The sequence below is a fragment of the Pseudozyma flocculosa genome (genome assembly GCF_000417875.1).
Source record: "Pseudozyma flocculosa PF-1 unplaced genomic scaffold scaffold00001, whole genome shotgun sequence".
NCBI classification, from domain to species: Eukaryota; Fungi; Basidiomycota; class Ustilaginomycetes; order Ustilaginales; family Ustilaginaceae; genus Pseudozyma; species Pseudozyma flocculosa.
Window position 1 is genome coordinate 52,325 of NW_006920869.1, and position 13,517 is coordinate 65,841.

General features: G+C 62.4%; 6 protein-coding genes across 6 annotated transcripts; 4 read left to right on the top strand and 2 right to left on the bottom strand.

The window, feature by feature from the left end:
- Positions 1 to 165: 165 nt before the first annotated feature.
- fgt1 (udp-glycosyltransferase) lies at positions 166 to 1,912 on the top strand (the record flags this gene model as incomplete). Its single annotated transcript, XM_007877506.1, has 2 exons — positions 166 to 813; positions 944 to 1,912. 2 exons carry the CDS (start codon positions 166 to 168, stop codon positions 1,910 to 1,912), a joined length of 1,617 nt encoding a protein of 538 aa, XP_007875697.1.
- Positions 1,913 to 2,860: 948 nt separating this feature from the next.
- fat3 (bahd family acyltransferase) lies at positions 2,861 to 4,496 on the top strand (the record flags this gene model as incomplete). The annotated part of the gene is made up of 2 exons (XM_007877507.1): positions 2,861 to 3,334; positions 3,423 to 4,496. The coding sequence occupies 2 exons, from the start codon at positions 2,861 to 2,863 to the stop codon at positions 4,494 to 4,496; spliced, it is 1,548 nt and encodes a 515-aa protein (XP_007875698.1).
- Positions 4,497 to 7,225: 2,729 nt separating this feature from the next.
- On the top strand, positions 7,226 to 7,552 carry PFL1_00011 (uncharacterized protein; the record flags this gene model as incomplete). Its single annotated transcript, XM_007877508.1, has 2 exons — positions 7,226 to 7,275; positions 7,339 to 7,552. The coding sequence occupies 2 exons, from the start codon at positions 7,226 to 7,228 to the stop codon at positions 7,550 to 7,552; spliced, it is 264 nt and encodes an 87-aa protein (XP_007875699.1).
- A 911-nt stretch (positions 7,553 to 8,463) lies between these two features.
- PFL1_00012 (uncharacterized protein) lies at positions 8,464 to 9,012 on the top strand (the record flags this gene model as incomplete). The annotated part of the gene is made up of 2 exons (XM_007877509.1): positions 8,464 to 8,721; positions 8,884 to 9,012. 2 exons carry the CDS (start codon positions 8,464 to 8,466, stop codon positions 9,010 to 9,012), a joined length of 387 nt encoding a protein of 128 aa, XP_007875700.1.
- Positions 9,013 to 9,495: 483 nt separating this feature from the next.
- Positions 9,496 to 10,542, bottom strand: PFL1_00013 (uncharacterized protein; the record flags this gene model as incomplete). Its single annotated transcript, XM_007877510.1, has 1 exon — positions 9,496 to 10,542. One exon carries the CDS (start codon positions 10,540 to 10,542, stop codon positions 9,496 to 9,498), a length of 1,047 nt encoding a protein of 348 aa, XP_007875701.1.
- A 725-nt stretch (positions 10,543 to 11,267) lies between these two features.
- Positions 11,268 to 13,040, bottom strand: cyp2 (cytochrome p450 monooxygenase; the record flags this gene model as incomplete). The annotated part of the gene is made up of 3 exons (XM_007877511.1): positions 11,268 to 12,248; positions 12,352 to 12,837; positions 12,927 to 13,040. The coding sequence occupies 3 exons, from the start codon at positions 13,038 to 13,040 to the stop codon at positions 11,268 to 11,270; spliced, it is 1,581 nt and encodes a 526-aa protein (XP_007875702.1).
- Between the last annotated feature and the right edge of the window lie 477 nt (positions 13,041 to 13,517).

The following is a 13,517-nucleotide window of genomic DNA, read 5'->3' on the forward strand; positions in this document are numbered from 1 at the left end:
GAACCTCTAGCCCTCTGGCCCAGACGAGGTTCGATCAGGCATGTTCCACGTCCGACGCCCACTATCGTTCCTCCCTCTCGGCGACCACGTACACCATCCTGGCACTCGACCACGACAACAAGGCACCACGACAACAAGGCATCACGACAACAAGGCGCGACAACAATGACGAAGCAAGAGATCCTCATGGTTTCGTGGCCAGCCATCGGGCACGCGCGGCCGATGCTCGACTTTGGGCTGTCGCTGCTGAGCGACTACCCGAGCGTGGAGCTGACGTTCATCTGTTCCGAGCATCAGATTGCCTCTCTGCGCAAGCTCGACGGACGGGCGGGCACGCACCCGCGTCTGCATCTGCGCGGCATCGAGGTCGCCTACCAGACTCCCACCGAGGGCGGGGGCAGCGAGGTGGAGCCCGAGGTGATCCTAACGATGCAGGCCGCGCACGCACTCTCGACCCAGTTCCCCGCCCTCTACTCGTCCCTCCCGCACCCACCCTCGCTGGTGATCTGCAACTGGATGATCCAGCGCGTCGCCGATGTTGTGCGCACCTCGACGCCCCAGACGAAGCTCATGGCCTTCTTCGACAACGCCGCCACCTTTGTTACGCGCATGCTCGGCCCCGTCGACATCGGCGGGTACGGCGGCGTGCAGCAGCTATGGCTGCGCCATTGCGAAGAGAACCCGCACGTCGACCGCGATGACCTCCAGCTCAAGGAGAAGCTTCTTGGCCGTCGATCCGAGGGCACCTTTCAGATTCCCGGATCGGGCATCGACAGGATGAACGACCGCGAGATGTCGCCCCAGGCAAAGGACGTGAGTGTCGGCCCCTCGTTGCCCCCCGGGAGATCAATTAAAAGGGCGCCGGACAGCGAAGACCTTTCTTTGACCTGGCTCGGGAGTCCTGACCGCTTGCCGCTGCCTTCCTCGACTCTCGGCCGCACAGTATCTGCTCAAGGTGCCCATCACGCCGCCGCTCGTCGAGATCCAGCGCCTGGTGGAGCTGAGCGACGCCATCCTCATCAACACGCACGAGAGCGTCGAGGGCAACGTGCTCGCGTACCTGCGCAGCGTCATCAACAAGGAAATCTACGCCATCGGCAGCGTCATGTTCCGCAGCCTCTTCGAGGTGGGCAAGACGGTCCGTGCCGCCGCCGCCAAGGCCTCGAGCACGATTGAAGCAAAGAATGCCGGCAATGGGGCCGACGCCGACGACGACGACGTGATGCAGTTCCTGCACAGCCAGCCGCGCGGGTCGGTGCTCTACATTTCGTTCGGAACCATGTTCCGGCCCACACCGGCGCAGCTCGTCAAGATGCTCGAGATCCTGGTCGAAGAGGCGCCGGACCTCTCGTTTGTCTGGACGCTCGGGAGCGGCAAGGACCTGATCGCGTCGTGCCCGCCCGACGAGAGGCAGCGGGTGCGCGATCTGCAGTCGAAGCTGCTGCGCTCCGGGCGCGGCCGGCTGGTCGACTGGGCCGATCAGCACGCCATCCTTCAGCACCCCGCGACCGGATTCTTCCTCAGCCACGGCGGCTGGAACAGCTGCCAGGAGTCGCTGCTGGCGGGCAAGCCGCTGCTCGTCTTTCCCTTTTTCGGCGACCAGCTCTTTGACGCCTACCTGCTCAAGAGCCGCGGCGTCGCGTATCACATCCAGTCGAGCCGTTTCGACTCGCCCGAGGCGTTCCTCGAGAGCTACCGGTACGCGCTCGGGCTGTGCGGTGCGGGCAACGAGGACGGAGAGAGGCTCAAGCGCAACGCCGAGGCGATGCTGGAGCGCATCCTGCACGAGAGGGACGAGGTGGTGCGCGAGAGCGAAAAGAGGCAGCAGGCGGTCTGGAGGAGCCTGTTTGTCGATGCGGGCGAGGAGAGGGTGATGGAGGCCGTCGGCGGCGAGCGCTCCATCAAGGCGTGAGAGGGTATCGCACCGGGCCTTTGTCGATTCGGTCAGGGTGGTGCTGTTCGCTTGTATCTTGGCTTTTTTCCTGGTGTCTTGAGAATGTACATGTCTCCTTTCACGATCGGACGTTTCTTAGGCTGGTTGGCGCCCGGCGCAAAGGGCAGTCCTGATTGCCGCCGTGAGAGGGTTCCGAGGTGATGCTGTTTCGCCGAGGCGGAGGTGCTCGATCGGGCGCCGCCTTGGCCCATGGTCGGATCAAGCTGAATGCCGGATAGCGTAGGTGCCATGAATGGAAGCGTGACGGGCTGCGTGGAGAAGCATGTTGGCTCTCGAGGTCGAGGTCGAGGTCGAGGTCGAAGTCGAAGTCGAAGTCGGAGGCCGATGGCTGAGCCTGACATGCACGCCGGCGAGCCGAGGCTGCCCAACTGCGCGCGCTTCTGCGCCTGCCTTTTGCCCCGCCGGTTGGCCAAACGACGGCACTCGGCCGACAGCGAGCATGGCGCATTCCAGCTTCGTGGCCCGCACCTCGACTCTGGGCCGCCCGTCATGGCAGCCGATGCATGGCCGCCAGATTCTTTGCCATCCCCCGTTCTGACCTCGATGCAGGATATGCGCAGCTTCGGATCCAGCGTTGTACCGACCGCCGGCGGCTGACCGGCACCTAGAGCGCGGGGCATGCTCTATGCCCTCGACATACTCGCTCCTCTTCCCCTCTTGGCCCAGCAGTCGAGGGCTGCGACTGCCACCACCGCGACCGAAGGCTCAGATGAGGATGATCGTACCTACACTCGGTCCATCTCCACCATATAAGGTGCCAGCTGCCTTTCCATCGACGCTCGCCACCACCGCATCAACTCGCCCCGTCGCAACTTCTGCTGCACAAGGTTCGTCCTACCACCAGCATCAACGTCACAAGCATCCCCTCGCAAACATCCCACCGCGAACCAGACTCTTCCAGATAAAATGTCATCGGCCGCCTCTGCCTCCTCGCCGCCGGCACCTCGCGTGCCAGCGCGCAATCTCAAGATCAAGGTGCAGCAAAAGCTCTGCGTGCTGCCTGCTCCCGCCTCGCCCGCGCCCGCCATCACCCTGACGGGCCAGGACCTGAGCATGGCCAAGATCTACATGCACATGCACTACATCTTCTCTCCTTCCTCCTCGCCATACGGGCTCTCGGAGCTCGCCAACGACATCGAGAACGCACTCTCCCTGACCCTGGACGAGTTCCCCTACATCGCCGGATCCATCGATCGAGTCGATGACAAGTGGATCTTGCAGGACAGCCGCAAGGGCGTCGAATTGCAGATCGCACAGGCGGAAGAGGAGGCTGGTGGCCTGTCGCCGCAGGAGATTGGGGGAAGCTGGGATCAGGATGTCGGGACGAGGGCACCCTTTGTTGGCGAGGATGAGGCGCTGGTGGCCATCCGGGTGACGAGGGTGAGTCGGCCCTCCCAGTTCGAGCGCTGTGCACTCGCTGAGGGCTCACATAGCACGCCATTGCCTCTCCTTACCGAACAACGAACAGTACGCCTGCGGCACAGTCTCAATCACGACGAGCGTTCATCACTGGCTCATGGACTTTGCCAGCTACTTTGACTTCCTCTCGACCTTCGCCTCTCGCCTCACGAGTCCCGCCGCCGCTGCCACTTTGCAGGAGCAGAAGCCAAAGCGCAACTTTGAGCGAGACGTCTTCTCGCTCCTGTCGTCTCCCGGTGGCGAGGAGGCCGATTCCGCGCCTGCGGCGACAACGACGACCGAAGAGGACGACGCCGAGGTGCGCTCGTGGTTCCGCGCCTCGGCCGCGCCGCCGTGCTTCAAGCGGCCCGTCAACCACACATATGTCGTTCCCGTCCTCTTTACGGCATCGAAGTTGGGCGAGCTCAAGGCGCACCTTGTCCAGGCCGCCTCGGCGAGCGGGACGACGACGCCGACGTTCTCGACGATGGACGCCCTCCACGCCCTGCTGTGGTCGTCGATCACGCGCAGCCGCGACCTGGCCGCGCCGGCCTCGACCAAGCTCCTCGTCACCATGGACGGACGCCGCCGCGTCGCAAACGGCGAGCTGGCCGCCGAGTACTTCGGCAACGTCCACCCCGGCTTCGCCTTCCGCCTCGACGTCGCATCGCAGGACCTCTCTTCCGCCGAGTCCCTCGCGGCCACGGCGCAGAAGCTGCGATCCGAGTACCTGGCCAACATCGGACCGCAGACGATGGAGAGGATCATCCGGTACCAGCAGCGCAACCTCGACCGCGTCTCGACCAACATCGACGCCATGTTCGCCAACGACGTTGTCATCTCCAACCTCTCCGGCTACGAGTACGGCCGCGTCTCGTTTGGCAGGCTCGGTCGGCCCCGGGCCGTCACGATGCTCGGGAGCAGGGGCGTCGAGTATGGTCCGTTCAAGATCGACGCTGCCGACGGTACCGTCACCGTCCTGGCTGTGCCCGAGCAGCAGCAGAAAGCGCCGGACGGGGAGGAGCGGGAGGGATCGGGGGCGAAGAGGAGCGATGTGATTGCCTACATCGGTCTGAGGCAGGAGGAAATGGCGCGCCTCCTCGCCGACAAGGAGATCGCAAAGTGGGGTGAGGTGCTGTACTAGACGGCAGCTGCTCCGCTGGCTCCGAAACCAAACCCATCGAAGGCCTAGTCACCTGATTTTTGAGGTTGTCGAGGGTTCGTGCAAGTCGCCGGCGCTACGGTCAAACAGTCGACGCCCTCTGGCGGCCATTCGGCGTCGTATCCAGGCCACATTGAAGGCGAACTACTCAACGCCGCAAAAGAGATGGCGTACATCCTGCACCGAGCAAATGTACGCCAACGGGAGTGGGGGAACCGAGAAAAAGATGCAGATGTTACATACTCTTCTGCAGCTCTGCTTCGTCTACATATCTCCCTGAGGTGTGCGAGTGAAGCGGCAGGTGCAGACGAGTCTCCAACTCCGAGTGACCTGGGCCTCCGAACCCCAACATAGCTGGCTAATGGCAGCTGGCTAATGGCAGCCGCCCGGCGAGAGGCGTGCGCGAGAATCGTACAAGAACCCCCGGGCTGGGCCGCCCTTGTTCCCTTCGTCTCTCACGCCTCACTTCATCCCCTCTCCGAGTACTCGTACAGGTATCAACTGCAACACTCCCGCTCAGTCTCGACATTCCAAGACTCCGAAGAAAGAACTGCAAGGATGGTCAAGTTCGTCGCCGCCGCAGCAGCTTTGGTCGCCGTCGTCCTGGCCGTGTCGGCCTCGGCGGCCCCAGTCCAGCCGCTCGTCTTCCACTGGACGAATGGGAAACCTACCAAGTTCACCGATCCTACCAAGCCGCCTCCGAGGAGTTACTTCGGACCCAAAGATCGTTACCCTCCTCGCGTTCTCACTGACAAGTAGAGTGACAAGTAGAGGAGACGTTGGGGGTCATCATCTAACATGGCCTATTGCTCTTCGCCTAAGGTACCCTCTTTCCTACGCCCATCATCGGATCAAGCTGGTCTCGGAAGATGATCTCGAGCGTAGCATAAGGGGCCTCGTCCTTAACCCACATCGTATCAAGTCCCCGAACGTGGGCGACTAGGCTAGCCTGTCAGCCGTGCCTTTCTTTACGCCCACCTCTCCCCAGAAGCGCTCATTTGATCCCCTTCCATCTCCTCGCCGCCACGGACGTTGCCTTTCCTTGCACGATGTTTCGCGCGACGTCTACCACTCTCGTTCTATCTCTGCGCTGCCCCTGGACTGGTTCCGAAAGTGTCTTTCCGAAACGCAGATCTTCTCCTCGACCCCTTTTGTGTGCCGGTACGAGAACGTCTGACCCAATCGCTGCCCGAATGCGAGTGCGGGAGGCGACATGGTCACAAGCCGATTGCATCACGCCCGTTGCGGACAAATGTGGGGCGCCTGCAGACGTTAGCGTGAGGTGGGTTCTCCTTGCCGGAACCGCATCCGAGATGCTCGAAGAAGACCCCCCACATCCCGACAGAGCAGAGTGGAAACAACGGCACATTGGCCGCGCTATCGACCGTCGCCGATGCACAGCCAGAGCCCTGCTTTGTACGACGGGGACATCGATGCCGTACAAAGGTGCGTCTGCCTGTCGACGCGACGCTATACGATAAGAGGATCGTTTGCCGCGTTTCGGCCCCCCTCTGTCCGGCAGACCCAACGCCCTCGCTCCCAGCTCAACAAGCCAAATCACAGCCGCATCTGCCCCGCGGATGACAAACTTCAAGCCGCCCGCTCCCATCGCAAGCTCGAACGCTCACGGACATGGTCAAGATCCTTACCGCCGCTGGTCTCGTGGTCGTCGCGCTGGCCATGTCGACCGCCGCCGCTGCCCGCGTCAGTCGGCGCCACTTCGAAGTCGGAGATGGCGATGACGGCGAACACTTCTTCCAACTCGGACAAGCTGGCCAGCTTGTCCCGGTCCAGCCCGATCCGCCCCACTCGGACCGCGATCTCGCTCGCCGCGGCGACGGTGAGGGAGACTGCTAGCTGCCTGCGGGCGGTTCGATATGGACGGGCGGCCGCGTTCCGCACACGAAGCGTGACGCTTACAAAGGTCCGCGCCGCAAGGTGAGGACCAGGGCGACCAGCCTGCCGGACATCGCGTTGCGTTCTCAACCATTGTCCTTTGCCGTTTGGATCCGGTAGCGCCTTCGTGGTTCCCAGGCCTTTTCCTTCTGTCCCCTTTTGTGAGCCGGTGTACCCCTTTGGGTCTGTCTTTTGGGGCACACGGCGCAGCATTCCTTCGATGCGACTTAAGCATCTCGTTGCAACCTGTTCGTCTGAATGAGGATCTGCTCACGCCTCGATCCCTAACGCCCCCGCCCCTCTTGTCGGGATTGTACGCCTGCCCTGACCATAGCATCTCGGAATGCTTCGGAGCTCTCGGCGTCTCCCTGCAGCTTTCAACTCCATAAACATCGGACGCCGCGAGTAACTTGGGCCTCAGAGGCGAAGGCGGACAAAAGTGAGGGCTGAACCTCGCCAATTGAAAGACGCCTGCCCCCACCGGCGACAGAGCGAACGGCCTCGCTGGCCATCCGGCGCCGATGGCTCTCCACATACAGCCACCACTATCCCCAGCCGAGGCACATCGATGTCGTACAAGGTACATCTGCAGGCAGCCGTGACGTGATAAACGCAGCGTTCCTGCATCTCACCGTCCCCTCGTCGTCCAGTTCCAGCGCTCTCCGCACGACCACCCCACCGCATCGCACCGCATCGCACCGCATCGCACCGCATCGCACCGCATCGCACCGCACCGCACCACAGCCCACTCACTGCAGCATAGCGCACACCCTTCAGCAAGACGCAGTTCCACGCCAACCGCACGCCCGCACGCCATGGTCAGGCTCCTAAGCATTGTGTCCCTCGTCGCCGTCGTGCTGGCCACGTCGGCCGTCGCTTCGCCACGCGATGGTCAGGGCGGTCGCCCTATCGCTCCCCTGCACCACAGACGCGACCTGCCTCAAAGCGGCGACTGGGATGGCTACGCCGCTCCTCTGCCCCACAAGCGCGACAAAATTCGCGGCGGCAACTACCGCCCTAGCGCCGGTCCCTTGCACGAAAAGCGCGACCTGCCCCAAGGCAGCGACTATGATCATGGTGTCGCTCCTCTGCGTCAAAAGCGCGAGGCCGGCCAGCTTCCCAGCCCGGTGCTTTACAAGTGAGAGAGGCGAAGACGTGATAGTCGCGGTCCCCTCGCGTGGTTTACATCCGGCCTTGAAACACTTCGGAGGAGACAAGCCCTTCGGGAGTGGCTATCCAGTCGGAATCACCGCTTTGGCCCTCGGGACGCGATCGCGCCTCCACGAGGGCACCGATGCTCCACCTTCCTCCAAATATGTTCTAGATTGTCGCATCCCCTGCGAGCCTTCGTTCCCGAATTGACCGCGTTGCCCTAACATCGAGAAGGCTTTCCACAAGGCTGTGGTAGCGCTTCCGCACTGCTTTGACATCGAGCGTCAGCTGACGAGCCTATCAGCGGGGCCGAGCCGCACCACATTGCAAGGACGGCAGCTGTTCGCCTGCTCGATGCCGGCCATGCCGGTCGGAAGACAGAGGGCCGAATGGAACGCTGCTGACGACCTGCTCGCTCTGTGAGTCCTATGGGCGCAGTAGTTTCTGCAGATCAGGCACAGTCCTCGGCAATCCTACCGGAGCGGCCGTGTTTTAAGCTCCAGCGCACGCAAGTGATGGCCGGATCCAGAAGGACTCTCGCTATCTCGTTGACAGCCTCGAGTGCCCTCAACTACAACGGGTCGCTCGATCCCTGCCAACGCCCCACTTCCGAGAAAAAAGAGGTGGGCGTTCGTTACGCAGTTCACCGTTTCCCACTCGCGCAATCGCACACGCCATGAGATATCGGAAGTGGCGGCAAGACCGCCATCATAAGACCATGCAAAAGCTTCAGCAGTCGACGAGGGGGCAGGAGCGAAGGCATAAAAGGAGCGCGTCACTACCATACAGCCCCTCCTCCTCTGCCACACCAAGCTCGACTCCTATAACTCAACTTGCAACTCGTCGCACGAACCGCTCCCCTCTCCAACGAAAGAACAGGACACGCCTCTCTTTCTCAACGATGGTCAAGGCTTTCGGCATTGCTGGCGTCGTCGCCATCGCGCTGGCCATGTCGGCCGCTGCTGCTCCTATCAGCCGGCTCGACGGCAGCGACATCGGACTCGTGAAGCGCGACTTGCCTCACGGCGGCAACGATGACGAGATCCCTGACCCCGACTATCCGCCTAGGAAGCGCGACTTCGGCGACCCCCATGTCGTTGCTGTTGGAGGAAGCCGCCCGCCGCTGCACAATGACAAGCGCGACTTCGGCGACCCCCATGTCGTTGCTGTTGGAGGAAGCCGCCCGCCGCTTCACAATGACAAGCGCGACTTCGGAGATCCCCATGTCGTTGCTGTTGGAAGAAGCCGCCCGCCGCTTCACAATGACAAGCGCAGCAACGATGGCCACGACGTTATCGTTGGAGGTCGCCCCCCGCTGCAGAACGACAAGCGAACGATCGACGGCGGCGAGCCCCCCATCTCCCCTGCACCCGGTAGTGGTGTTGTGCACGTGAAGCCCGTTTCGCCGGGCGACCAGCACATTGCGAACCCCGGTCAGCACAACCGCTAGGACGCTGCAGGCTTCGACACCCCTCTTCCCGGCCCACACCCAGCCCGCACCTCGTCGAGCGCGGTGACGGTCTCGCCGCGACCTTGCTCGAGTCCTTGTTCGATGTCTCACGGGAATGATGGCGTGTCGACTCAAACTGCCGCTCCAGTGCCGGAGACGTCGCTTCTTGGCGCGTCTGCTCTGTCAACGCCCTTTTTAGCTCGCATTCTGTCTCGTGTTCGCCTGTTCGCGTCCGATAGTTGTCCGACTTTCATGATCCAAACGTTCTTACGACCTCTAGATTCGCGCGGGTGTTGTTCGTACAGAAGCGACGCGCGAGTGACACGACATGCTTTGCCCAGTGCAGGGAAAGGTGAGGGCGCAAGAAGAAGGAAGGGGACGAATCGACGAACAGCCCCGTCCTCGGGCCGAGGCACGGCGCGACGACGTCTGGGCCGAAAGATGGTCGCAAGCCCGTCACGCCGACTCACGTCGAAGTGTGAGCTAGTCGAGCAGCAGCTGTGCAGGCAAGGAGAAGTCGCCGACATAGACTATCTCTCTGCGTGCACCGTCATGCGGCTTGGCCACGGCCCTGAAGACACGAAAGGGAAACGATGGCGGCGCCTGAATGTACGGCGTTTGCCGGTACTTGGGGTGGAAGCTGATAGTGTACCTTGCGCCGTTGGGCCAACCTAGCGCCGGTCCTGACCACTCGATGTCCTTGAGCAGGCGAGACTTCGAAAGGTCCGAGACCGGAAGCGTGTACCAGTCGTAGAGGCGTCGCTGGATCGCCCGAGTGTCTGCAGGTCTGACTGCTGCTTGAGACAGCACATACTCGTCGAGACTGTGGGGCGACACGCCCGCGTACCTTCGGAGCCGGTCGAGGAGCTCGACCTTGATGGCTTCGAACATGGCCTCGTTCCCGTACCTGTAGGTGAGACGGGATCTCCTCGTCTTGATCGCAGGTGCTGCGAGTCTGGCCCCTTGTCGAGTAGGCATGAAATCCGGGGACCGCCGGGGAGGCGACGAAGAGAGATCGGGGCTCGAGTCTTGGACGTCGGTGGACGACAAGTCTTCGCCTGCATTCGAGGCAGATGGGCCGCTATGGCCGGCATCGACGGCTGCAACTGGATACTCGTCCTCTGCGAAGAACTGCTCCAAGAGACGGTCGAATTCATCGTCATCCAAGTATTGCTCGGCGTGTGTAGGCTTTTGCGACGGAGCTCCGCCCGAGCTCAAGGCGGCATGGTAGCTATCAGGTCGATAGTCGTGGTCCGCACGGAGCGACTCGACGCCATGGTCAAGAGCCGGACGTGGAAGACGCTGCGAGGGTGCAGTTTCCTGCAGAGGTGCAGCGGCCGACGTCAGATGCAAGTTGTCGGAATGGAAGGATGCTGCGCCCTGGGCGGACCCATGGAAACTTGCAGCTTCCAGGCTTTGGACGACCCCTCGTGCCACTCCGCCAATCGGTGGAAGACCGGCTGCGCTTTGGAAATAGAGTAGGCAGTGGAGAAGCGGCCAGAGTACAATCAAGGGTCGATGCGGTCGCATGTTCGGGATATGACGCTTGGACTTGCTACGATGACCAGAGGGGTCGAGGTGGATGGAAGGGATTCAGCCGAGCAGGGAGAGGGTCAAGGAAAGGTCGGTTTTGGAACGGGAGTGAATGGTCAATCAAGACCCCAATCGAAGCAATATATACGGCTGGCTCGGGAAGGGCAAGTGCATGAGGCGTCCAGCGCGAAAGCCCACAAAGTCCGGGCAGGACGGCCGGGTGCAGCTGGACCAGGACATGTTCTCTCAGCGGGCGGATGCTCGCCTCGTCCTTCGCTCGGCCCAAGTCACGGACCCTCTTCCGTCCTGGCCGTCTCGTCCGTCGAAGACCTCCGATGGTCGCCTCGCTGTATGTGGCTGGTGTTGCCTCGAACGGGGTCACGCCCCGAAGCCAACGCAGTCAATATAGCCCGGATGCGGGCTCATGACGGCATGAGGGTGGGCGCTTCGGAGATGAGTACGTCGGGGCGTCTATACCTGAAGCCACCAACACCGACACCGTCCGCAGGAAGCTTGCCCGTACGAGCACACTCGAATGGTTCAGAACCCGAAGCAGCCGGGGGAGGCCGTGCGCTGACAAGCTCGCCAGGCATCAGACAGCACCGTCTACACAGTCCTGCGTCCTCTGCGGTGAAAATCCGAGCTCTAGATTGCCCCAAGTGCGGACGTGGAAGAAGGATACATCTGGGAGAACGCTCTACGACGGCGGCCAGCCATGTAGCTCAGGCGCTGGCAGCGACGGGCTCCCTCGGCTTGAGGCCGATCCTGAAGCGGGGCTTGGCGAGCTGGAAGGTGACAAACTGGCGGAAGTCGACGTCCTTCTCGACGGCGTACACGTGGTAGCGGCTGAGCAGGGTGTGGAGAACCATCTTCATCTCGTGCCAGGCGAACTTCCAGCCGATGCAGTTGCGCGGGCCGGTGCCAAAGGGCATGAAGGCGGCCATGTCGGCCGGAGGGGCGCCCTCGGTGTTGCCGTCGAGGAAGCGCTCGGGCCAGAACTTGTGCGGCTGCGGCCAGTACGAGGGCGAGTAGTGGAGCGCGCGGAGCGAGGCAGAGATGGCGGTTCGCGGCGGGATGACGTGGCCCAGGACCACGGTCGACTCGCGCGCGGTGCGGCGGCCGAGCTCGTTGGTCACCGGGTACATGCGCATGCCCTCGTTGATGCAGGCGTCGAGGTAGGGCGTGTCCCTCAGCTCCTCGAAGCCGGCCACGGTCGAGTCGAGCGGCGCCGAGGGGATCGTCTCGTAGAGCTTTTCCAGCTTGTCCGGGTTCTCGAGGAGAGCCTTGAGGATGTAGGTGATGGTGTTGCTCGTCGTCTCGCCGCCGGCGATGAGGAGCTCGACGCATTGGTCCTTGACCTGGATCTCGGTCAGCTTGTCCTTCTGCCCCTTTTGCACCTCGACGCTCGCGTTGACCAGGAACTGGAGGATGTCCTTGCGCTCCTCGGAGCCGTCGGCGTCTTTCTCCTGCGCCGCCCGCTTCTCGGCGAACCGCTCCTCGACCAGCGGGTTGGTCAGCTTGTACACGTTGAGGTCGCGCTTCATGTACTTGTCAAAGGGCCTGCAAAAGAAGCGCACGCCGCCGTCGTGGAGGTACTTGGCCAGCAGGCGGTTGATCTCGACAAAGCGTCGATCGGCCTTTGGGTCGTCGAGGCAGGCGACCAGGTTGAACGACGTGCCGAAGGCCGTCTCGCCGAGGATGTCCTGCCATGGCGGCAGCAGCAGGAGCAGAAAGAGCGGAACGGGTCAGTCAGTGAGGCCCAACGACATGGAGAGATTGAACGAGGGGCAGCCGCGCTCGTCTCACCATGGCGAGGCAGGCGAGATCCTCGTAGACGTTGATCTGAAGCTCGCGGCCCTCCTTGGCCGCCTTCTCGGTCCTCGTCTGGTACGCTTCGAAGAGCTTGGTGGTGGCGTTGTGAAGGAACGGCTCGAGGTTCTTGAGGTACTCGACGGCAAACGCGGGGCTCATGAGCCTCCTCCGCTGGCGGTGGTATTCCTTGTTGGTGGTGGTGAACATGCCGGCCGTCTTGGGGTCGCGCGACAGGGCGGCGTACCAGTTGACCTTGGGCTGGTTCTCCTTGGCCAGCAACTGCTTGATGGCCTCCTTGTCCGAGACGTAGATCTGCCTGCTGCCCAGGCGGAAGATGGGTCCGTAGACGGTGTGCAGGTGGTCGACGTACTTCCACTGCTCTCCGCGGATGTAGTAGTACAGCGCCGGCAGCATCGTCCAGTGCAGCAGCGACGGACCTGGGATCGACGACGTGACGTGAAAGTACTTGGATTTGATGCCCTGCGGAAGAGGGGGAGCGGACGAGATGCGGAAGCGGTCAGACGAGGCTTTCCGCCATCGAGCGCACGGCTCCCGCGGTCGGTGCTCACAAGGATGACCGCGTAGGCGATGCAGGAGAGGAAGGCATTGAACAGCAGCGTCCTTGCGCTCCACGACGAGGTCGACAGGGCGACCTCGCCGGTGTAGAGGGTCGTTCCGTTCATCTTTCGGACGTGGATAGGAACGATGAAGGGGTGTGGGAGAAGAGGTTGGGCTTGGGCGGTCTTCTGACCCGTCGTCGATTGGAGGAGCTCGAGCTGCTATATACGGATCGCTGTCGGCGCCGGGCAATGCAGAGGCAGGGACGCGAAGATGGATCAGGGACCTCTGATCCTGGCCGCGATAGCGCACGGACACAATCTGCCCACGTTGAGCTCCTTGACAGGTCGACGAGGTGCCTGACCGCCGTCCGACTACGACTTTGTGCGGGGCATACCTTTCTATCTGGCTGCATCGCATCCTCGCCGGTCGGCTGGCTGGTCACAGGTATCGCGCCATAACCGGCTCCGACCAGCCTCCCATATCGCAGGCGGCGTCGAGCTCGAGAGGAGCGGGGACCGACATCTGCATGGCTCAAAGGCAAGAAGCTCGAGGCGCGCCTCGCCGTCTTTTCGAAATTTGCCTTCGCGATTCTGGTTTTC